The following is a 24832-nucleotide window of genomic DNA, read 5'->3' on the forward strand; positions in this document are numbered from 1 at the left end:
AGTTAAGAACTAAAGAATTAACGTTAAATAGATTTCTATAAGTTAAATACTAGCTAATAGACTTATAAAGATTCTATTACCTTAAAAACACGTCTACTTTATTTAATACTAGCTAGGGCTTAAGAATATTTCTAGTAAGTTAAAGCTTCTACTATTTATAGTAGAGTAGTAGAAGCTATCTAAGAACCTCTTACGCTAGTACTAGATTAGATAGTAAACTTAACCTAAGTAATATATACCTAATTTACTAGTATTTTAGAACTTTTAAGGTAACTATTTATCTATATTTTACTTCTAGCTCTACTATAGAAGCGTCTACTACACTTATTTAACTATTTTCTATTAATTTTAATATATATATATATATATACTAGTTTTATACGTAATTCTATTATATCTTAACTAGCTACGTTTATTATAATTTATTAGATTAACTATAAAATTAATAGGCTACGTTTATTATAATAAGCCTAGTCTTAATAAAATACGTAGTAACGTGTTAACGTCTACTTAACAATCTACTCTATAAAGTTGCTATAAGCTATAGAGAGCCGCGGTAACTATAAAAATACTCTAAAAGCTATTAAATAAGGTGTTCTTTCTTTTACTCTCTACTCTTAAGTTTAATTTACGTCTTTGCTATTACTCTATCTCTCTTTTTACCTACGTAGAAGCTATAGAGGTTAGTAGTAGAGAGGTGTTATACTATTACTTAAATACTTAAACGCTCTACTATCTAAACCTAACCTTTAGAACCTATATTAGACTTTCTAATTAGGAATAGGCATAGCCTTATGTATAGATCTCTTATCTCTCTACTTTCTATACTTCTCTTTTAACTCTACAGAGTTCTCTTATAAGAGAAGTAGCCCTTATAGAACCTTATAGTACTAAGAGGTGTATTTATAGAAGACGATTATTAATTACCTTTTTAGGTATAGTTAAAAGCCTTACCTTCTTAGATAGCTTTCTGTATACACTCTAAGCTAGAGAAGTGTGTTACTAGATATAGTTACTACTTTACGTAACCTAGTTATGTATATATATAGCTATATTTCTCGTATTCTTAATTAATTAACTTATGTCTTAATACTCTGCAATTCACCTAATAGAATTAGATGCCAGGTAGTAGTTAAGAAATTGAGAGATTTAAGTAAGTAGGTAGCTTTTTTAACCGTTATCGACTTCTATGTGTGATCGACTACCCAGGTGTCTCGCTTAGGTAGTTTACGATACCTTTCTAAGCACAGCTACACCGCTAAGGCTAAACATGTGGCTGGTACAAACGCCTACAGTAGTGACTTTCCACTAACTCAAACTCACGCCACTTCGGAGGCTTATAACTTTAGCGTGTATTGCACTTTCCCAACCGGGGAATTCGTATCGAACTGGATCTTCCTCCTCTCGCGTGTCGAGCAACACGTTGGCCAGGGCGGAGAAGGGGAAAGGCGGAGGAATTGCAGCATTGAGTAGTTTGCGAGAGGCAGCTGAATACTTGAGGAATGTTTGGAGGTTGGGGATGCGCTGGGTTTGGGGGAAGGAAGGGGGCGTGGCAGAGCAGTGATATGGTGAGCGCGGGAAGAGCACTTATGGGGCGGAAATCGATTGAAGGAGTAAAGAGTACTTAGGCTTATCTTCCTAGAGACTAGCGGAGGACATGCTGGCGCTATGTCGGCAGCGGCAGCGATGTGCCTTTTCAGCCATAGGCCCCCGAGAGATGCGTCACGTGACCTTGACGTTCGCGTGCTCCAAGGTTGCAGTGTCTGTTTCCCGACGGCCCTAGTGTCTCAGACGTTCTCAAGTATTGTCTAGTACCCTTCTCGGCCACGCCCCATGGGAGCTGCAAGTCGAGTACATGCATGAGGGAAAGAGTATCAGCCGGTGATCATAGGAACACTAACCGGGTGAACACTTTGCACTCGATACGCGCATATTCGCCAAGGATATACCGGAGAGCAGTCAACTTGCTACTATGCTCGCTCTCAGCGCACAGCCAAGCGGTGCAAGTTCTTGCAGCGGAACTATCCTCCTTCCAGACATCGCACATAGCCTTTTGCCTTAGCCAGGACTCCTGCAAGTCAACCTGCGTCCGCGTCCCCTGAACGGCAGAACTCAACATCGCACGTCTAAGCCGCGTTCTCTCTATCACACCTCCGCGCAAATTCTGTCCTGGAACCCAGCATTCCCCTCGCCACGCTCCTCTATCAAACCTTCATGAACCCATCGTCAACAAACTCCCCGGTATAACCGTCGGCGGCGGGGACAGCGGCTAGCGCAGCAGTCTGCAGAATAGGCTACTGAATTGCTGAATCGAGAAGGCGAAGACAATACTCAGGGAAGGGAAAACGGGGAGAATAAGAGCTACCAGAAAAGTCGTGGAAGGATATCTTTTGCTGGTCACCGACAAAAGACGGATGAGGAAATAATGAAAGAGGTGGATACCCGCTGAAGGGGCGGGTCCTATGCACTTGGCCACCTGGGGTCTCTCTCAAATCGATAGAGTGCTTTCCGGGTAGTGTTTAGGCGTGGAAATAAGATAGTGGAAGAGGTGTATGCATGCATATGCGGATGCGTAGAGCAGGATCTCTCAGAAAATCAAATTGTTCGTGCATCGTACGAGATGGTAGCAGATGGGTCCTTCGGGAAGAAAGCTCATCGGAGTCGACTTAGTCGATAGGATGGAGTCGCATATGAATCCGAGGCAACCTTGCAATCGCTGCTGATCCGCGGTTCTGAGGTTGTATAATCCTAAACAGTCATATCAGCCAGCAGTAATCCTGAGATCTGCCCGAGGCTGTTCTAGCACTTGAACCTGCTATTACCGATCTGGTTGTGTCTGTCGAGGTCTCCTGTCGCTTCGCCGCACAAGGGCGTTTGCGGACCGGAGTTGCTCGGATCACGAAACGGCACGCGCACACCGCTACGTCCTTGTCTCACTCACCCCTCGACGTCAGGTCTTACAGAGCAAACATCAACGGCGTTTTAAAGCTCCTTACTCAAACTCAATCGCCTGAATTTCGCTCATCGCGTAGCTATGGCCTCCGAGCTTGGTAAACATCCTGTCCAACATGCGCCGGCGCCTTGGACCACGAAATCGGAATGCTATTGGCTGTTTCTGAACTTGAAGAAGCTGCCTGAAGGCGTCTATGATCCGCTGGAACAGTCGTGTCTACAGCATGGGGAATTCAAAGGCGGCTTGGGATTCGCCATGGTAGTGAGGTATAGCGATACGCCGGTCGGTAAGTGGCCGTCTTTTCCTCCTCTTGTACTCGGGCTTGCCCTCCGGCTGCGAAGCGATTCCTGGAACTTCATCAGCCTAATTACGAACAGGCACGTACGACGAGCTTGCGCTTATCCCAGGCAATTTCAGTGTACCCAAGCCATCAGAGGGCCCTCCCAGGATCCCTAAGAAAGCCCTTCGCGTATCCCGTATCTACGTATCACAGCGCACAACCACTTATAACGGTCGCCTCAATTGGAACATCCCAAAGCGCTTGGCTCGCTTTACGTTCTCCGCCCCGCCGACGCCCGCGGGGAGCCGTCCGCCAGAGACCCTCACCATCAATGTGTTTCTGCCTGGCACCGTGGAAGGAGATGGTGTAGCACCCTTCTTCGCATGCACTCTGAAACCATTCACGTGGATTCCAAGCGTTCCTATGAGCACGCGGTGGCTGCCACTGAGCACGGTGATGGCGCAGCCGCCACTTACTGAGGCTGCGGGCTTCAAGCTTGGTGACGAAGCGGAGGTGGAAAGCGCTAAGATCGACCCGTATGACACCAGTCCGAAGGATGAGGATGCCCTTCTCTGCGGTACAGACCGCTGGTGCTCTTTCCCTATTGATGCGTACGTGCGCAGAGCGCGGGGTTGCTGGGTGAAGGTCCACGAGCCTGGAAAAGGCGACGAGGGTGCGACAAGAGCGGCCGAACAGCCGGACCGATACTGGCCTCAAGACGTCCGGCCATGGAGCATTGGAGCGTGGATGGAGGATACGGAGATGATCGTCCCGACTCCATTGGAATGGAAGCTCTAAGCATCTCTGCGTAGTGGTGCTGGTTCCTTGAGACGCGCACGGTGGTTCGAGGTGGAGAGCAGAGTGAAGACAACAACACATCCGGAAAGCTGCGTCAAACGAAATTCTTAGGCTTCAGCCTAGGGCTTTCGCCAGCTGCATGAAATGTCGAAATTTCCTGTCGCTCCTCTCTCTCTCTTCTTCTTCTTCTTCTTCTTCTTCTTCTTCCTTCTTCCTTCTTCCTTCTTCCTTCCTTCCTTCCACTCTGCACCACACTCGAGATATCAACCGCTTCGAGCCACATTTGCACTTGCAGCTCATTCCACAACAGCACTTCTTGCCATCAGCTTCATTTCCAACTTCCCGACAGCCTCTAGCCAGCTATTTTCTTTGCCCACCATCGCCGCAATGGTTCTCTCACCGCTGCCATACCGCGTCCGCGAGACCTTCAAGCTCATCAAGCGCGACGTCAAGAACCTCTTCCGCAAGGCTACTGTCGACGACAGGAACTCATTCGACCGAAGGATAACCGAGATCGAAAGACTTCAGCAGCGTGTCACTTCCCTTCCAGAGCGACACCCCCCATTAGCGCCCTCTACCGCCCCTACCACCGTCTCCCGCCGCCCATCCAGCGAGCGACTCAACACAGGCACGACCGCCACCGAGTACAGCGATGCGCCTTTTCCTCTTCTTCCTAGCTACCAATGCGTAGATGCCCTGCGGGCCGACTGGTACAAGTCTCGGCCGAGGGATGTTGCTACTGAAGAACGATGGCTTACCCGTGGCATAGCCGTCATCCTCGCGATTGCGTTGTGTTACTGGCCGTCGAATCCCATCTGGGGCATCTGCCCAAGAAATGTTCGTAAAGGTCTTCAGGCCCCTTTTACCCACGGCGACCTCCTCCTCGCCGTCATCGACCACTCTAGAACGCGAGAGATCGTCGAAGACCTTTTGGTTGCCGTATTACCAGGCGTCGATCCCGTCGAGTTCCTCATCCACGCTGGTGACCCAGCTCAACGACTCGCCGACGACGAAAGCAATTTGCTGCACGAAAAATTCTGTTTACTACTGATGCCAGACTATGTGTCATCGGCAGTGGCCGACACCGGACTTCGGCGCCCACTAGCCTGAAGACCCTCGGCACCCACACGCTAACCTCCGATATTTAACCCCGCTTCAACCTCCATCTTCCCTACGATTTACTCATGGACACCACAATCCCACCGACCGATATACCGAAGACCGAAGACGACGAGATCTCATACCCTGAAGGCGGCCTGCAATCATGGCTCGTGGTGCTGGGGTCATTCTCGGCCTGCCTCGTTGGCTTCGGGCTCATGAACATCGTCGGAATATTCGCGTCATACCTCAGCGAACACCAGTTGAAGGGTTATAACGAGAGTACGATCGGATGGATCTTCAGCGTTTACGTCTTCCTCGCTTTCGGACTGGGCATTCAGATCGGACCCATCTTTGACGCTCACGGGCCTCGACTTCTCATCTTGGCCGGAGGGATATGCACTTCCTTATGCATGCTACTTTTGGGGCTTTGTACAAAATATTGGCATTTCATGCTTGCCTTCGGTGTACTTGGTGGAGTCGGTACGTATGGTCTTGGTACAAACTGTGTTAAAATGTGTGCGCTAGTTTTGTGGGGTGACCCTCAAGGGGCGTTTCGCGAGAGCGCAAGCACTCGATTAAGACATGAAGAACTATCACATATACTTTGAGAGCCATTCTGACTGTGTATCCCTACCCTTAGGCACATCTTTACTCTTCACACCAGCACTCTCAGCAGTGAGCCATTGGTTTCTCGAAAAGCGTGGCAGCGCCACAGGTATTGCAGCGGCAGGCGGCTCGCTAGGTGGCATCATCTTCCCTCTCGCCTTGCAGAAGCTGTTTCCCAAAGTCGGATTTGCCTGGGCGACGAGAATAATCGGATTTATCTTCATCTTCTGCTCGGCCATTGCAGTTCTTTTGATCCGCTCACGACTCCCACCAAAGCCAGGACAGTCTGTTATGCCTGACCTGCGCATATTTCGCTCGAATCGATCGTACCTGCTGCTTACCCTCGGAATATATTTCATGGAATGGGCGTTATTTGTCCCGATTACCTACTTGACCACCTTCGCCACGTCGACTGGAGCGCTTTCGCCTGCCTTTTCTTACCAGCTCATTGCAATAATGAACGCCGGATCTTGCTTGGGGCGATGGGCCCCTGGATATATTGCCGATAAGCTTGGACGCTTCAACTCGATGATCGCCGCACTTGCAGTCTGCACCGCAACGACCATCACGCTCTGGCTGCCGGCATCAATCCTCACACCCCACACCGCCGCAGAAGCCACTACCATCAAAGCGCTATCGATCGTCTACGCGGTGATTTTCGGTTTTGCATCAGGATCTAATATTTCCTTGACGCCAGTCTGTGTCGGTCAGCTGTGCGATACCAACGAGTATGGCCGCTACTATGCGACCTGTTACACAATTGTCAGTTTCGGTACTCTGACAGGTATACCGATCGCGGGCAGCTTGATCTCGGCGGCCGGTGGGCATTACTGGGGAGTGGTGGTCTGGACTGGGCTGTGTTATATCGTGTCTTTGGGCTGCTTCATCTGGTCGAGGGCTTGTAGGGTAGGGTGGAAGTTGCCGGTAAAGTACTAGGGCTGAAAGCCTTCAGGCCACCCGTTGCATGTTCTGGGGTGAGCAGGACGATCCGGCGATAGGATAGGCTGGGCAGGGCTTCGAAACCTTCCAGGTTTAGTTTTACATTTGCTGTTTTGTTGTACGGTTTTTGGTACCTTGCATATAGAAAAGTCGATAGCAACTGTTCTTGTTTCTCTCACGATACAAAGAAACTCTCGAATCGCCGTGATTTCTGCCTAAGCGTTCAATGGCGAAGGGTTCCTGGACCCCTTTTGCCATGTTGTTTCAGACGTTAGCGAGCTAGAGAATGTGGCGATGGGATAGTTTGGGTAAGGGTACGAAGGCGGTTTGGACCTTCTTTGCCATGCTGCTTCAGGTGGTACGTTAGCCGGACGATGTGGCGATAGGATAGGTTCGGTAGAGGTGTGAAGGGCCTGTAGGCCGGCTTTCGCCATGTCGGTTCAGAAACCTGGGTGAGACGTCGCGAACTCGAGTCTGCGTCTCTGAGGCAAAACATTCTGCAGCTAGAGGTATATAAATTTAGATAGCGCACATATCCCTAGCTCACGAAAGTGATCGTCGTCGTCGTCTGCGGTGTTCGGGTCAGGAACGCGGAGTTGCCACTGCGGAGCGGACCAAATTGCCCCTGCTATTATTGCAGCACGGTTTCTTACCTTGGGGCGTTGAGCTTCATCTCCATCCAATACTCTCCTCCCCGATGCTATCCCCTGCCACATATCATTTCCCCGGAACGCAGTCAGGGGCAATAAACCCATTCCCGCGCCATCCACGTGATGCGAGCGCTAAGCCCATTCGTATAACCGCCACCATCGCGCCGGGGCTCTCCACTTCCGACCACCCAGTTTCCAACTTTCGCGCGTCAATCTTCGCCCCAACGACTCGACGCCGCCACGACAGCTGTCAATTGCCCGTAGCGCAAACGCCTCGGACTAGCGATTGATAGGGCGGAGCGTGCAAATGGCGGACGCAAGAGTCAGGACATGCTGCAGGGCTTCGTCTGCGATAGCTCGTTTGAGCTCTGGCTCAGCGCTCGGCACGCGCCGTGGCGACGCTTTCGGAGGGCCAGCGCAGCGGAATGGGCGACGGACGGAAGATCGAGGCGGAAAAAGGAATAGGCGGTCTGAGCATTGAGGTGAGATATTGGGCTCGAGCAAAGGTTTGGGTCCGTGAGTGCGACCATGCTCTTCTCCTTGAGTACACCTGTGTAACGCTCAATTTCACCATCGTTTAGTCTTCACGCTCATGAGTCGTCGTTCTCGTTTCTTTGCTGTCTTCTACTCTCGTTTCTCCCTTTCCTGTCGTTAATGACTCTATGCGACCATGAAGAGCCTCTCCTGTATCTCGTTGTCGAGGACCCAAGATGATCCGCCAACCCGTCACGTCCCGATCGATTCGTACAAGGATAACACGAATACCACGATCGTGACCCACAACAAGGGTCCAAAGATACAGACCTTAATTGAAGTATTAAGGTGTGACTTTGCAAGGCCTGGACGCCCTTCGGGGAATGCAGATAATGGCCTCGCTCCCACAAAGCAATGGACTCCGCTCTACTACGCCGTACAACACAACCGACAGGCAGCTCTCCTACACTTCCTTCGAGCAGGCCAGTCGCCGGATGGCGTTGCAGGGACTGGACAACCGCCCTTATGTATAGCTGTGGCAGCTGGACACGTCGACATTGTCAGAATACTCTGCGAAGCAAGCGCGGACACGAAGGCCACGACAAGGCATAATGGAGAGACTGCCCTTCATCTCGCGATCAAGACCGGACGCAGCGACATGATGGACATCATCCTACCATACGGACCCGACCTCGACGCGCGAACAATATACACGGGCGAAACAACACTGCATTACGCTGCGGCTAGGCCAGGATCACTCGCTGCTGTGGTCGCCCTGCTCAAACGCGGAGCAAAATACGATGCTCTGAATGCGAAGGGTTGCAGTCCAGCTGAGGTTGCATTGCAGTCGCAGAATCTACACGCCGCAGTTGCCATCATCAGTGCTGCACGTGGGAGACGGAATAAGCTGGCAAAGGAAAAGGAAATGCTGCTGAAGCATGTCGAGAAAGCGCAGAACCGATTCTCAATGGGCAATGAGCTCATCGCTGATATCTTTGAAGCCGGCTGTGACCCTGACTCTACGGTCTTGGTTGAGGCCATCAAGAGGGACGACGCAGGCTTGGTGGAGATGTTTCTGGAGAAGGGTGCTGATGCGAATCGCGCGACGGCGACCGGCATACGCCCGATCTTCGCAGCCCTGAACTGCTCCGGCGCACAGACAGTTCATGCACTCGTCCGACACCGCGCCGACGTCACGTTACGGGATTCGGAAGGACTTACTGTCCTCCAAGCCGCTTTCGACAGTCCTTTGGCCCACGACAAGGCGGCCATCTCGGGGGTGATCGAAGCGTTACTTGCAGCTGGAGCTGATCCGTGTTTGAAGTACTCTGACGGGACGACCCTCCTTCATCACGCTGTTAGGCCAGGTCTGAGCTTGGCGAGGGTAGCGCAACTACTTCTTCAGGACGGGTTCGATGCGAACGAGCAAGACTATCTCGGCAATACCGCGTTGCATGCCGCGACCCATAGCAGGTCATGCACCGAGGTTCTCCTCAAGCATGGTGCGGATGCGAACCTAGTCAATCACAAGGGCCTTACGCCTCTCCTATTAGCTACGACATCGCCCAAGGAGGAGCCCGATCTCGAGCTGTTAATCAAAAGATCAGACATCCGAAAAATCGACCGTGGCGGGAAGACCGCTCTTCATCTCGCCGCGAAGAATGGTCTCGAGAAGACTGTCAAATTCCTGCTCCAAGCGCATGCAGAAACCACCGCAGTCGATTCCAAGAAACGCACCCCGCTACTACTTTCCGTACTCAACCATCGATGGGCGATCGTTCCTCTGCTAGCAATCCAACCCGGCATCAACTCCTGGGATGAGGACGGAAAGACGGCTCTGCACCACATCGCAATGAGCACGCCAAAGGCTCCGGTAACCTGGCAAGATATTGCAGCCGCTGTAGCACCGTTCTGCGAAAAAGGCGTAAGCAGGAGCATGCGTGATCGCTCCGGAGCGACTCCGCTCATCCAAGCTGTGAAGACGCTCCCCGAGGAAGGTCTTCCCGTCATCGAAGCCCTCCTGGCACAGAGGGGTTTGGAGAGGAACAACTGCGTGGGCCATGAGGACCACAAGCAAAAAAGCGCACTCTATTATGCCGCAACATCAGGCAAGCCTTCGTTCGTTTCAGCACTGCTGAAGCGTGGTGCGCCATTCTCCTTGAAGGAATGGAAGACGAGCAAAGGACCGATTCGACCAGACAACGCCATCAACAAGAAGATACTGGAAACCTTTGCCGAGCATGAGTGGCTGCGCCGCGCGACGATGCTGCAAAGACAATCCGGAGTCGGCTTAGATAGCCATGTTCTTCCCAAGGTCCTGCCGATTCGAGATCTGGACGCACTGCTCTTGATGGGTCTCGACCCTAACGCCCTACCCAAGTCCAAGTTCACTAATCCAATCCTGTGGGTCATCCTCAATCAGACTCTCCTACCACCGCCTCTTCCGCCACAGTATCTCTACGACATTTTGAAGCTGCTCCTTTCATTCGGCGCGGATCCGAATGCGACCACCACCCGGACGACCAAGCGTTCTTCTCAAGGTCGCAGCTCACCACAGCCTCTCTCCCTCCGCCCTCTCACTTTCCTACTCGAACAATATCCGAGCGTCGACATCGATCTCATTACCCTCTTCCTCGATAATGGCACGGACCTGTCCACTCCATCGCCCTTCTATGACGGCCGCTACTCGCTACACTCCGCTGTTCAAGCGAACCGCCTCGACAGCGTAGACGAATTTCTGACTCGTCGCGCCGAAGCGGATTGCAAAGACACGAAAGGGCGGACTCCTCTATTCATCGCTGCGGAAAAGAGCTTCTGGGAGATTGCCGAGCTTCTGCTCCGTTGTGGCGCAAAGGCTGACGTCTCGGATAAGGAGGGTAGCACACCACTGCACTCTGCTGTCGTCGGCGGAAGCCAAAGAATTGTTGCATCTTTGCTGCGCGCTGGCGCTAAAGCAGGCGTGAAGAATGCGAAGGGCGCCACACCCCTGGCGTGTGTCCCCGAAAACATTAATGAAAAGGACAAAGGCAAGATCGTTGCGTTGCTCAAGTATGCAGAAGAGCAGGAGAAGCGCGAGGAAGAGCGCAAGCAGAAGCAGTTGGAGCGAGAAGCGGTACAGGAAGGGAGGGAAAGAGTGCGCAAAGAGCGCGAGCTCAAGCAGCAGAAGTCGAAGTCTGACCTTCATCAGCCGACAACCCGATCACCGACTCTCGCATCTCCACTACTACCGCCGACTAAACAGCCGAACCCCACTCCGCGGCCCGTCATTGTTTCTCGACCCTCGGCTCCCGTCGGACCTCCAGTCGCTTCATCTCCCGTTCATATGCCCAAGCAATTGGTCAGCACCAGCATTCGTTACACGCCCCCGTCGCCGAAACGCCAACAGTCCTACCCAGCTCCGAAGCCCACCGTGAAGACCGAGAAACCTCTGCCGCAGCCAAGAGTGGACAGCGGTTTCGGCCAGAAGCAGGCTGTCCCGGTCGATAAGCCTCTACCTGTGCTTGACCGGAGTAAGATGACTTTCGATGGAAAGGGTGGAGGACAGAAGTCAGAGCCACAAGATGAGCTCGCTAGCTGGCTGGCTTTGAGTAAGGCGCTAGATAGGCTATGAGCCTACCCAGCACGCATACACTTTCTTTATCTTGTCTCATACACACTTATTTGCTTTTCTGGTTTCTTGCCTCCATTCCTTTTATCAAAAACCTAGGTACTTGGGTTGTTCTTTCATTCCTTGACATACATTCTTTTGCTTGCAGGCGCTTTGCATTCCGGGGCATGGGCGAAAACACAAAGATACCCAACTTCGGTTACTGTCCTTTTATATATGCTATCCTCATTGGGAAAGGGAATACTGCTACTTTACCGGGGGATGTTGGAGGATATATACATACACGGGCCGGGTTTTTTCACCTTCCTTTTCTCCCGTCTTTTACGGTCAAATACCTGGCGCATAGCACACATACATCGTCTTTCACGACATAGTAGATAATGATCGTAATACTACTCTCATACACATACATAACTCTGACTTGCTTCCTTCACTTCCGTGTGCTAAACGTTGGATATCGCTACCCCACCACGGGGCACTCTTGTCTAATCGAAACAAGGATATTTCGAGACTTCTATTAAAGGCGTAGATTTGATAAACCAGCTACTCAGAATATGCTTTACAAGTCACGAGCGTTGTATTGCAGCGAAGGGATGTCTCGAATAAGGAAATATCGTTCAGAGCTCAGATACGTGGAAATCAACTCGTTATTCATATGTTCCATGAAGGGAACGATAGTTTCTATCATGCTTTCATATCTTTGAAGCGTGCAGAGTCTCACTGACACCGTTAGCCACAATCCCACAATCATGACGACCAACTCGCCTTATCCTTCTCCATATCCGCAATCTGCAAGATCGCCTTCCCGAAGTTTTCACCCTTCAGCATGCCCAAGAACCCATCAACTGCATTGTCGATGCCCTCCGTAACACTGATCTTAGCCTTGAATGTGCCGTCCGCAATCCACTTCTGCACCTTCTCCTGGTGCTCCTTGGCGTACTTCGGTCCCATGTTCGCGTCGCCCACGATAAAGCCGCGGATGGTGATGCGTTTGGAGACTACCTGCATTATGTTACGGATGGGATACAGTTCCTCGGGCTTGGCGTTGTATTGCGAGATCATGCCGCAGGCGACTGAGCTTTGTTAGCCGATGCTTCGGTAGTATTATGGGAATCATACTCACCGATGCGGCCAAAGTTCTTCATGGCGTTGAGGGCTGCCTCGAGATGCTCTCCACCCACGTTCTCGTAGTAGATGTCGATGCCGTCTGGGGCAAGACGGGTAAGAGCGTCGCCGGGTTTCTCCTTCTTGTAGTTGAAGCCCGCGTCGAAGCCCAGCTCGTTTAGGATGAAGTCTAGCTTCTTGTCGTTTCCAACGCTGCCGATGACCTTCAAGCCCTCATGCTTCGCCAGCTGTCCGACTAGTTGACCAACAGCTCCAGAAGCTGCAGAGATGAAGATGGTCTCCCCTTTCTTCGGCTGACCGATCTCGTAGAAGGATGAGTAGGCCGTAAGACCAGGCATTCCGAGGGCACCAAGGAAGTGTCTAGGGTCCAGGTTGTACGGGTTGTCCAGCTTGCGTGCCTTCTCGACGAAATCCGGGCCGAGGACCGAGTACTCTTCAATTGGAGAGACATCTGTGGAGATGATCACGTCACCCGCGCTGAACTTTGGCGTGTTCGACTTGATGACCTTCATGATGGAGCGGTTCGTGATGGGCTTCCCCAGCTCGAAGGCAGGGGAGTAGGACTTGACATGCGCCGGGCGCATTCGTCCGCGCTGGTACGGATCGAACGAGGCATAGTAGTTCTTGACGATGATGCCACCTTCGGGAGGATTCTGGTCAAGGTCCAAGGGTCGGTCTTCAATGACGAGATCCTGGCCGGGGACAGGCCACCCGCTGGGGACCTTCTTGAATATAACTCCTTTGTTTTGGACCATGGTGTTGTCGCTTTTGCGGTGATAGAGGGGTATGAAGCGGGGTACTCAAAGGCTGTCTCTGGGAGGAAAGTAACACTGAAAGGCACGAATTGATTCTGCCTGGCAAACGAGTGGACTGACACACTTACATTTATATCGCGCAACAGCTTATAAATGTGAAGTCACCCTTTAAGGAGCTACTACCGAAAACGGATTGCATCATGATGAACAATCCACTCCTTGCAGCGACACCTTGGCCGGCGGAACTGGCGGGCACACGAACCTGCCCGTGCTTTGGGTCTTGCCTCGGTCGGAGGAGATGGCGATTGGTTTGCCGTTGTAAAGTGTCGGACAGAAACTTCTACTGGCGTTTGGAAGGTCGCGGATGACGATGGCCGATCGGCTTTAGTGCTGAATCGGTAAAGTGCCCGCTCGCAAAGTGCCTCGGTAAGTGGCGGGTCGTTAGTAATAGACAGCGGTGCTGCAGAAGTCGGGGCAATTGGCGTTCTCTACGCGCGTAGAAGAAGCAGTTTGACGAGGGGTGTCGCTGATGCCATTCCTCTGGCATTGGATGATTCGGGGCGGTGGAACTTGGTGGCCGGTGCACGCAGTGGGATTGCAGAGGATGAGTAAGCATACTACAGCAAGGGTTACAACCTTGGAAGATATAAGACGAAGGGCCCATCCGCAGACACCACCCTCTCTGAAGGCGAGGAACTGCCACTGCTTCCGTTGTAGGATCTGTTTAACACAGTATGCCGTCCATGTGTCCTCGACTGGTATGGCTCTAGGCATAGTGACCTCTCGGGGAGCAGAACCAGCATACTACGAGCATTGTACGAAGCCCCTCCTGCTTGTGCAAGATAGCTCAAGGACTCGGTCAAACTGATACTTTCCTAAGAGTAACATTCCAATACCGTCGCTTAGCCGCCAGAGAGTGCCAAAGTGCCTTCGAATGGCTGGGTCGCCCGAGCAGGAAGGTAGCCAGGCACCGATACCCGTATCTCCATCTAAGTATGGAGGCCTCGTCTATCACTGCCTCGCTGTATTCGTCACGCAGGATGCCCCGAGCAGGTTTCGAGAGAATCGATACATGCGCGCTGCAGGAATCAATAGTTGCTTGATTAGTCACCGCCGTATCCGTAGCGGGCAGTATGGAGAAGCGACAGTTTCATGCTAAGAATAGCGGCGTACCGACATGGCGCTCCATAGCACCTCGTATCGATGTCTCGGAAGATGAGGCTCGAGGAAGGAAGACTGCGAAGATCAGTGTGTGTTTGAGGTAAGTCGCGCCGGGAGCTCGGGCCTCCGTGTCTCTCGCCGCCGAAAGTGTGTAGCACGGTTCGACAACTTTCAATGTTCATCATCGTCCCCTCGCAACTATAAACCACGCGCTCTCTCGCTTGTATGCTCTAGCAACTGAGTATATTTCCACTCGCGAAGTGTACGTGTCTCTCGCTATCGTCACAGAGCAGCAATTGGCCCCGCTATGTCGCCTCAGCCACCCTCAGACCCCCCACCTTCGTACGAACAGACGATAACACCCACCCCAACCATGAACCGACCAGCGCCGCCAGAGCCTTTGAGGTCACCCACAGCGCCGAGGCGAGGCCCGCCACTGCCGCCGCCGCCATTGGACCTACCGGCGTTGAACAAGCTGAGAGGGAAACGAGTAGTGCTGGCCTCGAAATCACCCAGAAGGAAGTTCTTACTCGCACAAGCACGTCTCCTCCCACCTGTCCCTTCCACGCCCTCGCTAACCATCATATAGCTCGGCCTAACCAACATCGATATCGTGCCCTCCACCTTCGCCGAGAACCTCTCCAAAACCCTCTCTCCCTTCGAATACGTGCTCGAGACCGCGTCCGAGAAAGCGCGCGACGTCTACCGGCGCGAGATTGACAATCACGAGAAGGGCGAGCCCGCGCTCATCATAGCCGCCGACACCATCATCATAAGTCATGGCGGCAAGATCCTCGAGAAGCCGCGGAGTCCGCAAGACCACTTCCAGATGCTGCAGACGCTCAGGGATGAGGGCACGCATAAGGTCACGACGGCAATTGCGGTCATGACACCCCTAGAGAGCGCGGTCGATCCGGGGTATCGTATGGAGACGCACGTCGAAGAAACGACGGTGAAGTTTGATCCGAATGGTATGCGCGACGCTCCTCAAAACAAGGCTTGAACTGACGGGGGTAGTGACCGACGAGCTGATCCTGGCCTACGTCAAGACGCGCGACGGGAACGACAAAGCGGGCGGGTACGGCATCCAGACCGCAGGCTCCGTCCTCATCGAACGCATCGAGGGTTCGTACGACAATGTAGTCGGCCTACCGTTACGCGCTGCGCTCACTCTCATTGAGAAGGTCATGGTGCCGGAGGAGGAGCTGGATGATCATATGGATAATATGTTTTCGCGTAGTGATGGCGAGGATGACGATAATGAGAGCCTGTGACGTTGACGAGTAATAGGAAGCTCGATCACGGATGAGCCGTGCTCTACCACGAAGAGCTCACTCCCGGTGGACGCAGAGGACGCAGAGGAAGAAGCCGGAGACGTCACCTGGTAATGTCTTGCACGTTCGTCGATAGGCGGATAGGGGAGCTAATGTATTTGCATAGGTGCAGTACAATGTGAAGACAGAGTCAGTTGGCCTAATGCTTGTCGACTGGGCGTACCGTTCCTGGCTCCGGTACACACATGGATACCAAGGAACACGCAGCGGATCGTGTGGGTGTCTTCGAATACAGTTGTTGTTCCTGATTCCATGATTCGGTTCTTGCTTTCCTGTTACACACACATCCCTCCGAGCTACTCATACCAAGCGGCTCATTCATCCATCAAGCTCAGACCTTCAAGCCTATCTGCCCAATCTCGCCGTTCAACCCCCCGTTCACTGACATCGAGCGCTCCTTCTCTCGCCCGCTCAGTGGGAACCCATCGTCGACACCCTTTAAACGCTTCGCCAGCGGCCCACTCCATCCCTCTTGATGCTCCAAACTCGCCCCCATGATCTTCAGCAGCGCGAGCAGCGTGTACGTCGCATCGTTCCCGAGCTATGGAACCTCCCAGCCTCAATGCCGGCCCGCATACATAATAACACCTTCAGCGTCATCTCCCTGCCGTACAGTCTCTGACCAATCTTCTACGTATCGAGAACGGCGGTGGGGGCATGTTTGGAGCGAGTGGAGTTGGCTTTTCAGGGGGCATCGAGGCCGCTGGGGACGTTGTGACCGATGAGGACGAGTGGAGGGGTAGCGGTAGTCATATACTGGAGCGTGGTTGTATCAAAAGCTCCAACTTTCTGAGCTCCACAGCATGCATGCACCCCTTCGGTCTGCTGCTCATAGCAATTCAAAAGCTTCCGCGGATCTTCCCTCCCACGCTCGCCTTGGCGAAACGGAAATATCGTTTTGCGCGTCGATATGCATAGCTCGTTTGCGTTCGCTTTTTCGTTACGCAGTAGTTGTGGGCGGATATGGTCGGCGGGGTACAGGCTGCCGCCTGCGTGGCGAGGAGTCGATAGTCTCAGGGGAAGACGCCGATCTCAGTGAAGCCGCTGGGATTGGAATTTCCGCCGCTGATGTCGAGGGGGAGGGGATTGTGCGGAGTGAGGGGGGCGGGCCGGGTGAAGTTGAGACGTGAGCGAAGAAGAAGCAATCGGTACGGAGTATTGGAGCAGGAAATGCGGGAGAGAGCGCGGCGAACAGCGCAGCGGAACCTATAATTAAGGTTCTAATTATTCTGTCAGTATTATGGATGTTGCTCCGAGTCGTCCACAGCTCCTTCCGCCGGTGGAAATGCGTTGTTGATTGCGCTCCAGTGGAAGATACAATGTCGCGCTATAAACGGTGAAACCCAAGATTAGAGAAGAAAGAGTTGGAGTTTGGGGATAAGGATGTCCAGAAGAAAGTCAGTGCTCTATGAGAGAGCGAGCTAGCACGACCGTTCGTACAAGTAGATGCGCGAGCTCCAGCTAAGGTCTCTACAGTACTAGAGAAGATTCTGCACTGTTTTGATAGATCAACCACTTATCTCCATCCACATCTCAAGCCAAGCCAAGTCAAATCAGCCCTTCCAATCTTAGCCTCCCGCAGCCACTCGTCAGCCCAATCCACCACCTTCCCGTCCCAGCTCCGGCACGTACAGTACCTGCCTTCGTATCCGTATCCGCATTCCCTCGTTTCCCTCCCTTGGCTTAATATCAACCTCCCCCTTCCTTCTCCGACCCGATAACGAGAACCGTGCAATTTAGATTGAGCTGCGGTTCTGGATGGATCGACGGCCGGGGCAGCGGGGAGAGCTGAGCATGGATGGCACAGATGGGCTTGGCCCGCATGGGGGCTGAATGATGGTATGGGATATGGTTGGCCTGGGAAGGTACGTGTGCGTGGAGGGGGGCCGTTCATATATAGATTGGTAGGTAGGATGACGATTGCGCGGTTTTGCCTGAGCTGTTCTTTTTTGTTTTGCTTTGCTTTGCCGGGCTGAGTTTTTTCAATCTTTCTTTCCTCTCGCTCTCGTTCGCGACAACGACCATGTGTGGTGGTTAGTTAGTCGCTCCTTTTACATCGGTTCAAGAATGACTTAGAACCCAGTCAGTCGTACATATATTTACGATAGAGCTGTATATCCAGTTTCCAACAGGTCGCGACTATGACATCCTCCAGCTCCCTCGTCTATGTCGTCTACCTCCTCCTCTTCAGCCTTCCCACAACAGCATTCGCTGCCAAATGCGCCGCCCCGCCTCTCAATCTCCCCTACCGCAACGTCTCGATTACGCCCGGCGTGCTCACATACGGAATCCCAATACACATCGGCTCGCCATGGCAGTCCGTCGCCCTAACGCCCTCGCTCCAACTCGACAACACGTTCATCCCGCGCTTTACAAACACCTGCGTGCACAACGACGCGATGCCCATGTCCAGCAACAACGCGACACGGCGCTCCATCCCACTCGTCAAGCGCAAAGAGCACCCCGGCTCCTTCGAAGAGAACAGCAGCAGCGATGGTGCTGGAAAAACTGGCTGGGAGGGCGACAACTGGTGGGTGCAATGCAGCGAGCTGTACGGCGGCGGGTACGCGCCAGAGCTCTCGTCCAGCTTCCACGACAACGGGACGAACGACCAGGTGCGCGAGAGCTGGCTGAAAACCGCGGGGTTCTCGGACTGGCACTTCGTTACTGAACAGTTTGTCTTGGCTGATTATCTGGATGTGTATGCGCGGACGAATGAGGCTTTGCCGGAGAAGACGAATCTGACGACGAGCTTCATCCTGCCGGATGCGGGGGCGCTGTTTGGCGGCATGGGCGCGTCGGCGCTGGGGATCACGCCGAATTCGACACTCTTGAGGGCGCTGCATGATGTGAAGGTACGTAGGGCGCGGCATACACTTCGGTCAGCATGTCTTCCAACTGCGCATAGCTGTTCCTAGAGGCCTTCAGCGGGTAAAACGCTTTAGCTTTGGACTGCGAAGAGCTCTACTTGGAGGCCGCCAGCAGGGAAAGTCCTGAGACATGCTACCGAGTTAACTTTCCTCCTCCTTCATTTGAGATATCTGCTAAGTGTATCGCCACCTCAGATGATTCCGTCGACTTCTTGGACTTTGACGAATTCAAGCTTGTGTCTAGGTTGTACGGACGCGAATGCGCACACGAGCGACTTCCAATCGTTCAAGCCGGCGGATCGAGCGGCGGATTCGAAATTACCCTGCCTTATCCAAGCGAAAGTCGAAGCGTTGAACTGGCACCCGAAAAAGGGTGTCGAAGGCGCGACCTTGATCCAGGACACGTTCACTGCGTGCATTGATCCCGGAGTCAAGTTCCTAGTGTTGCCGGACGACGCGCGGGATGCGTTCAAGGAGATCGTGGAGCGGGATGTGAAAGGCGAGTATGAGGATTACATTGCGTTCAAGGGGCCGCCGAAAGAGGATGTCGGGATTTTGACGTTCAGGCTTGAGGGAGGCCTGGTGGTCAATGTGACTGTGCCTGGAGTCGGAAGAGTCGGAGCGGAAGAGGTGGGCGAGTGGAAGGTACCCATTGGCAGGGGCGGGTGGGGCGCCTATGGCAATCAGACCTGGACGCTTGGGAAGCCGTTTACGGATCGCGTAGTGATCAAATGGGACGAAGGAGCGAAGGAGTATGGAATCGCGAACTTGAATGATGACCCGTCGAGAAAAGAGGATATTCAGCCATTGGGGTGCGATGAGTTTCCAAAGGTTGAGAAGATCGTCACTTCGTCGCCAGGAACGGGGGTACTCGTCGGATCGGTGATCGGAGGATTCGTTGGTGGGTTGGTGTTTGCGATGGCCGGCTTGTGGTTCTTCAAGAGAGGGGAGAAAGGCGTCAAATCCAAATATGAGCCTCTTGAAGAGACGCTGCCGATGACCCGTATCCCAACGGATAGGCGCACAATGGATTCCGCCATGTCCGGAGCGTTGAGCCCACCAAGTGTGAGGGAATCGATGCGGTCGCAGATGGGTTCGCGTTCGGCGTCGCCAATGGCACCGCAGCTGGTCGCCGATAACTCCATTTATGAGGCTCCCGAGGGTGGGACGGCGTATCCTACGAAACGAGAACGACCGGAGATGAGCGGGCTCGGCCTGAGATGAAAAACGCTTTTCTTCATATACTCGTCGAGGGACCTTCCCCTTTCAAGATTAAGAAAGCAAGAAATCCTTCACGAAACTATCGCCGCTGAGTTTGACCACTTTCTCTGCTCTGGCGTATGTTAGGGGAAAAGGATGTACAAACCAATGCTTCGCTGAGCTCGCCGTCTCACTCCCATCAACTGCTGGCTCCCAGGTAATCGCTACATCATAGATGAGGTAGATAGCTGCTCCACTCTGGGGTCTTGTATATCTCTGCAGGGGCGCGCCGAAGACTGATGAAAGCTTCGACGACAATGAAAACTCGGCACACGAGGAAGAGAGGCCCAAGGACGGATGCGCCCATCCAAGTCAGCGTCCGGCTGTTCCGAATGAAGTGCTCCAGATTCTCGAAGGCTCGGATCTTCTGCGTTGCGAGGAAGAACAGTGCAAGTATGATACCGGACGCCCCAGTCGCCAGCGAACATGAGATCCATAGCCACCGTTCTTCTTGTGTGGGGAAATAATCGTTCCATGCCGAGAGGTGGAGGCCACCGTATGCTGAACCAGCAAATGCGAGTACGGATTTCAGCATGTCCCTGTGGACATTCACACTGCCGAGATACGATAGACTAGGGAGGTTCGGGATATGGTCGGACACGTATATCAGCTCGCCAACAAAGATCCCGAGAGAGGAGGTAGTGAAGAAAAAGTCGCTGTAGTCAGGACGTTTCTCGCACTCGATCCAGAGTTCGTCGACCAATTCATTAGCGAGGCGCCAGCGTTCGATAGCGCATTCTGGCAGAGGCTCGTGTGTGTCGCAGTCCTTTAAAGCTCGGCGGCAGTAGTTCTTGGAATGCTGGAGGCCCTGGTGCGATTTTTGAATCTGAAAGAAGATTTCATGCTCTTTCGCTACGTTGATCGTCGTGCCGCTGATCACGTAGCTTACATCATGGTCCAGCTGCTGCCCATCAGCATCGACTTGGAACTCTTCCAATGGTCCGATGAACTTTTTCGGGTCCCGGGCGCCTATTGACCCAACAGAGAAATGGGTCTTGTGTGGCTTCAAAACGTCCTTCCTGGCTGTCTTTGGCTTCTCTTCCTCCGCGACAGTGACCGTAGGATTGCGTTGCGACACCCTTTGAGCCGGCGGTAGGTAATTCATGCATCGAATTTCGCTGATGTAGTCGTCCTTGTTCCAGCATATGGGACTGCACATCCACATGAGCGACACAAACTTATCCATCCACTCTTCTCTGCGAATCAAGACTGGGTCTTTGATGTCGAGTGGCTTGCTCCACCACAGCGCATAGAGAGCAAAAGCGCAAATCACGTGTCCGATCGTGTTGATTTCCAGTAGCGAGACTGGCAAGTGCTGTTGTACTCGGGCGATCGTTTGAAGGATCATCCACCCCGCCTGGAGGACGACAAGGGATTTTGCGAGTCCGTCAGCCTTGCTTTTGTCTTTGATTTGCTTCTCCTGGATTTCGGGCAGTCGTCCGAGGAACGAGAGAAGGCGGACACCTTCTGCTGTTAGGCTGAGTCGTGGATTTCCAGCTATGCAATCCCCTGTCTGAATTCGGCACCCTCCCATTACTGCGAAGTAACACTGTGTTATGGTCCATTCTTGGAGTTGCTGCTCGGAGCTCCAGGCCGGATTAACACCCTATCACTGTCAGCCCTACCCCCTGCCTGATCGACTCCAAGGCCCTCTGTACCTCCTGTTTCCTCCACTTGACATCTTTTCGAATCTCGCGGCACAGCCACTTTGCCGTAAGAAACTGGGCGAACGCCGTAGATACGACCAGCTCGGGCGCAAAGATACCCAGGAGAATCCATCGCAAACGTTTGACATTCCTATTCCTAAGTCTCGAATCCTCGGTCGGCACGTTAAGATGCAGGGCAGACCAGACACACACGACTAACGTGAGTAAGCAACTGATGATTAAATCCCATGTGCCACGCTCATTGGGAGCCGAGAACCAGCCTGAAAGCTCAGGATCCGCGGAAGTCGTCGTCTGCGCTAACAAGAGCGACACGAGAAGGAAAAGAGACATATTGAAATCCGCATGCTATCGAAGCGGGGAGGGGAACAGTGTAAAAGACGACGTCCACGAGGCTGGAGGATTCGTCTAGTTTGCTTCGGTTGCAGATGTTGTGCAGGGATGGGCGTCAACCCATGTCATTCGCTGGCTGACCGGGAGCTGAGGAAACACCAACATGGAGACTTGGGTCAGATGCGCTGTCCCTTGTGCCGTGAAACTAAACCGGCAAAAGGCGCTGGCTATCGAGCGCACTTTGCCAGCCCTGGCGGGGCGTTACCCATTTTGAGATGAAACGGAAGGCCTACTGTGGTGGGCAGTTCGTGCCATGTTCTCGACGAGCATCGACACCATGAATGCCATGGCGGAGATAGCTAGATATGTACGAAGGAGAGCCAGGCTTGGGTGTTGGCCTAAATGATGCTGACTAGTGGTGGTGGGTCGGACGGAGAGACAGAGCAGCGTAATTCAACTAAGCAGCCTGCGAGCGCAGCAACTCCGAAACAAACAGAAACGAGAGAACGAAAAATAGATGAAGAGCGGGCTGTGTGCCTGTATCTACTGTCGCAGAGGTTCCTTGGTGTGGTGTTGCGATGCGGAGGTTCGGGATCCCCCAGCTCTCTCCGCTTCCGAATACCTGGTCTGTGCGCTATCCGGCATCGAAGCTCAACTGCGCGCAATCCGCGACTTCAGCGAGACAGAACAGCGGAGATCCAGGAACACCCGCTCCGCGCGCGCGCCCGAGAGTGGCTGCGGCCCCGTCCTGCCCGCAATGGAGGCTGGTGGCACCGATGCTGCCAGGCCTTCGACGCACGGAGGCCGATGGGACGGTGGGGACCCGAGCGGTATACCGGAATCCTCAATACGACACCAGTATCAGAGATACATATAAAGATGCTGCGAAGAGCGTTTATACATTCCAGATACAACCATAATACCAGTTGGAGATCAAGATCAAGCAACAAGAATCCTCAGAAACCCATAGCAATCAGCAATCATGGCCCAGCAAAAGTTGAAGCCTACCTTCGATGGTGAGTTGCACTATCGAACATTCCGAGAGCGTTCGGAACTGACAGCATACAGATGTGATGGGCTGCCAGGCGGCATGCTACGAGTGGGCGGACAGCTACGACAGCAAGGTAGGACTCCTTCTCAAGCTTGTAAGACAGTCGGTCTGATCTAGTATAGGACTGGGAGCGTCTGCGCAAGTGCATCGCCCCTACGCTGAGGATCGACTACCGCTCCTTCCTCGACAAGATGTGGGAGGCCATGCCCGCGGACGAGTTCGTCGCCATGGCGTCTGACCCCGCCGTGCTTGGAAACCCCCTCCTTAAGACGCAGCACTTCATCGGCGGCACGCGGTGGGAGAAGACGTCGGACGACGAGATGGTCGGCTACCACCAGCTGCGCGTGCCTCACCAGAGATACACGGACGAGACGCGCTCCAAGGTTGCGGTCAAGGGACACGCCCACAGCTTCAACACGCACTGGTACAAGAAGGTGGACGGCGAGTGGAAGTTCGCCGGCCTCAACCCGGACATCAGGTGGTTCGAGTACGACTTCGACAAGGTGTTCTCGGAGGGCCGGGATTCGTTCGGAGAGGCCAAGCAGGCGGCAGGCATTCCGTCGGAGACGTGAGGGGAGTGGTGGGGTCGAGCTGATGTTAGGAGGTACTATGGTTCATTGAATGGCGCTTCGTGTGATGGGATATTGGATACCAACGAGACGAAATTGATTTCAATGCTGTGTTCTGCCCAACGTATAAGTTATGTCGACTGATGATGAGACGGTGGGATCGGGGCGCGGGCGCGGTTTCATCTGGACGACCTGCCTCTGTGCCTGCCTTGTACCATGGGCGCAAATATTGATCTGCTGCAGAACGCTCACGGCCGCCCAATCTCTTCTGCTGCTGGGTGAGCGAGCGGTGCGCTAGTGGTGAGAAGAGACTGGCCTGCGCGCCCGCTCTGAGGGGTAGCTCTCGTCCAGCCAGTCATGCATCGCGCAGCCACCTGCAGAGAGGGGGAGAGGTGTCCTAGGAGCGGTCGGCGACGCTTGGAGTCTTTGGCGTCGGCTCAACCTGCTGCGCGCACTGGATGTGAAGAGAGATTGCTCGCTGCTGCAGCCACGAAACGAAACCGGCGATGAAACATGTGGTGGTGGTGCGGAGGCCCCACGGCTGCTCGATATCGCTCTGCGGCGCGGTGACCACGGCAGCATGCGGGTCATCGAGGCCTATTAATAACGCAGTTGCCAGGCAGGCGGCCAATCTGAGGCGGCAGAGGCAGTCTGTCGCCGGATCTCGAGCGCAGCGTGGCAGCCCTGTTGAGCAGCAGAGGCGAGGTGTGACGAACCATTCAGGGCGTTGGGATAAATGGAGGCCATCGAAGATCCGGAAAGCTTGATTCAGCCCGCTCACCGATGCGCCGTCGCCTCCCCAGCGCCGGCGGCGGTCCTGGTTTGCTGGCCTGGGCTGGGGGCTCGTTACCGACTGCCTCCGCCACCTGACCCGTACGGATTGGCCGGCAGCGCTGCGAGCCTTGAAAGCGCCGGGGTGCGGGCGCGCTTCATCATCCATCATCTGCTCGCCTTTTCCTCTCCTACCCCACCTCTCTCGCTCGCTGCCATCGACGCCCTCGCCCGCAGCACTCGACTCCCCGTGTGCGGCGCTGATCGCCTGTTCCCTTGCGTTGCGGTGTTTGCTTTGCTGGCGGTGGGATTGCACTCTCGTCTTGTCCGGGCGGTGTCTGTTGGCCTTTTCGGTGCGTGCCTGGTCCTCCCTCTCAAATTTCTGCACGCCTTGGCGGCCTGCCTGCACCACGCCCGCCGCCGTCACCTGCATGCCTGGTGACGCGCATGCTCGCCGGGCCTCGCGGACGCGCCTCAATTGGCACTGCGCTGCGCTGCGCTGTGCTGAGGGCGCGGGCGAGTGCTCCGGCG

At 53.7% G+C, this 24832-nt stretch overlaps 9 protein-coding genes across 9 annotated transcripts; 6 read left to right on the plus strand and 3 right to left on the minus strand.

Annotated features, from left to right (window-relative positions):
* Positions 1-3034: 3034 nt before the first annotated feature.
* BU26DRAFT_567094 (uncharacterized protein) lies at positions 3035-4031 on the plus strand (the record flags this gene model as incomplete). The annotated part of the gene is made up of 2 exons (XM_033833614.1): positions 3035-3239; positions 3331-4031. 2 exons carry the CDS (start codon positions 3035-3037, stop codon positions 4029-4031), a joined length of 906 nt encoding a protein of 301 aa, XP_033681756.1.
* Positions 4032-4418: 387 nt separating this feature from the next.
* On the plus strand, positions 4419-5141 carry BU26DRAFT_567095 (uncharacterized protein; the record flags this gene model as incomplete). The annotated part of the gene is made up of 1 exon (XM_033833615.1): positions 4419-5141. The coding sequence occupies one exon, from the start codon at positions 4419-4421 to the stop codon at positions 5139-5141; it is 723 nt and encodes a 240-aa protein (XP_033681757.1).
* Positions 5142-5526: 385 nt separating this feature from the next.
* On the plus strand, positions 5527-6832 carry BU26DRAFT_521189 (MFS general substrate transporter). Its single transcript, XM_033829474.1, has 2 exons — positions 5527-5612; positions 5773-6832. The coding sequence occupies exons 1-2, from the start codon at positions 5543-5545 to the stop codon at positions 6672-6674; spliced, it is 972 nt and encodes a 323-aa protein (XP_033681758.1). The 5' UTR covers positions 5527-5542; the 3' UTR covers positions 6675-6832.
* Positions 6833-12155: 5323 nt separating this feature from the next.
* BU26DRAFT_507302 (NAD(P)-binding protein) lies at positions 12156-13288 on the minus strand (the record flags this gene model as incomplete). The annotated part of the gene is made up of 2 exons (XM_033826988.1): positions 12156-12481; positions 12532-13288. 2 exons carry the CDS (start codon positions 13286-13288, stop codon positions 12156-12158), a joined length of 1083 nt encoding a protein of 360 aa, XP_033681759.1.
* A 1166-nt stretch (positions 13289-14454) lies between these two features.
* BU26DRAFT_52991 (Maf-domain-containing protein) lies at positions 14455-15879 on the plus strand. Its single transcript, XM_033830925.1, has 3 exons — positions 14455-14987; positions 15039-15420; positions 15467-15879. Exons 1-3 carry the CDS (start codon positions 14757-14759, stop codon positions 15721-15723), a joined length of 870 nt encoding a protein of 289 aa, XP_033681760.1. The 5' UTR covers positions 14455-14756; the 3' UTR covers positions 15724-15879.
* Positions 15880-17924: 2045 nt separating this feature from the next.
* BU26DRAFT_567100 (uncharacterized protein) lies at positions 17925-19877 on the plus strand (the record flags this gene model as incomplete). The annotated part of the gene is made up of 2 exons (XM_033833616.1): positions 17925-18638; positions 18849-19877. 2 exons carry the CDS (start codon positions 17925-17927, stop codon positions 19875-19877), a joined length of 1743 nt encoding a protein of 580 aa, XP_033681761.1.
* A 205-nt stretch (positions 19878-20082) lies between these two features.
* On the minus strand, positions 20083-22480 carry BU26DRAFT_541787 (uncharacterized protein; the record flags this gene model as incomplete). The annotated part of the gene is made up of 4 exons (XM_033831610.1): positions 22204-22480; positions 21539-21840; positions 20992-21462; positions 20083-20928 (listed from the first exon to the last, which is right to left on the minus strand). The coding sequence occupies exons 1-4, from the start codon at positions 22256-22258 to the stop codon at positions 20083-20085; spliced, it is 1674 nt and encodes a 557-aa protein (XP_033681762.1). The 5' UTR covers positions 22259-22480.
* A 52-nt stretch (positions 22481-22532) lies between these two features.
* On the plus strand, positions 22533-23768 carry BU26DRAFT_488087 (scytalone dehydratase). Its single transcript, XM_033825967.1, has 3 exons — positions 22533-22926; positions 22979-23034; positions 23084-23768. Exons 1-3 carry the CDS (start codon positions 22893-22895, stop codon positions 23531-23533), a joined length of 540 nt encoding a protein of 179 aa, XP_033681763.1. The 5' UTR covers positions 22533-22892; the 3' UTR covers positions 23534-23768.
* Positions 23769-23927: 159 nt separating this feature from the next.
* On the minus strand, positions 23928-24734 carry BU26DRAFT_507306 (uncharacterized protein; the record flags this gene model as incomplete). The annotated part of the gene is made up of 1 exon (XM_033826989.1): positions 23928-24734. The coding sequence occupies one exon, from the start codon at positions 24732-24734 to the stop codon at positions 23928-23930; it is 807 nt and encodes a 268-aa protein (XP_033681764.1).
* Between the last annotated feature and the right edge of the window lie 98 nt (positions 24735-24832).

This window comes from Trematosphaeria pertusa (genome assembly GCF_010094035.1).
Source record: "Trematosphaeria pertusa strain CBS 122368 unplaced genomic scaffold BU26scaffold_10, whole genome shotgun sequence".
NCBI classification, from domain to species: Eukaryota; Fungi; Ascomycota; class Dothideomycetes; order Pleosporales; family Trematosphaeriaceae; genus Trematosphaeria; species Trematosphaeria pertusa.

Coding starts and splice junctions, on each gene's coding strand:
- BU26DRAFT_488087 (XM_033825967.1), top strand. CDS start 22,893: ATGGCCCAGCAAAAGTTGAAGCCTACCTTCGATG. Junction 22,927..22,978: donor GTTGAAGCCTACCTTCGATG/GTGAGTTGCACT, acceptor GACAGCATACAG/ATGTGATGGGCTGCCAGGCG. Junction 23,035..23,083: donor CGGACAGCTACGACAGCAAG/GTAGGACTCCTT, acceptor GATCTAGTATAG/GACTGGGAGCGTCTGCGCAA.
- BU26DRAFT_521189 (XM_033829474.1), top strand. CDS start 5,543: ATGCTACTTTTGGGGCTTTGTACAAAATATTGGCATTTCATGCTTGCC. Junction 5,613..5,772: donor CGGTGTACTTGGTGGAGTCG/GTACGTATGGTC, acceptor CCCTACCCTTAG/GCACATCTTTACTCTTCACA.
- BU26DRAFT_52991 (XM_033830925.1), top strand. CDS start 14,757: ATGTCGCCTCAGCCACCCTCAGACCCCCCACCTTCGTACGAACAGACG. Junction 14,988..15,038: donor GGAAGTTCTTACTCGCACAA/GCACGTCTCCTC, acceptor ACCATCATATAG/CTCGGCCTAACCAACATCGA. Junction 15,421..15,466: donor GGTGAAGTTTGATCCGAATG/GTATGCGCGACG, acceptor TGACGGGGGTAG/TGACCGACGAGCTGATCCTG.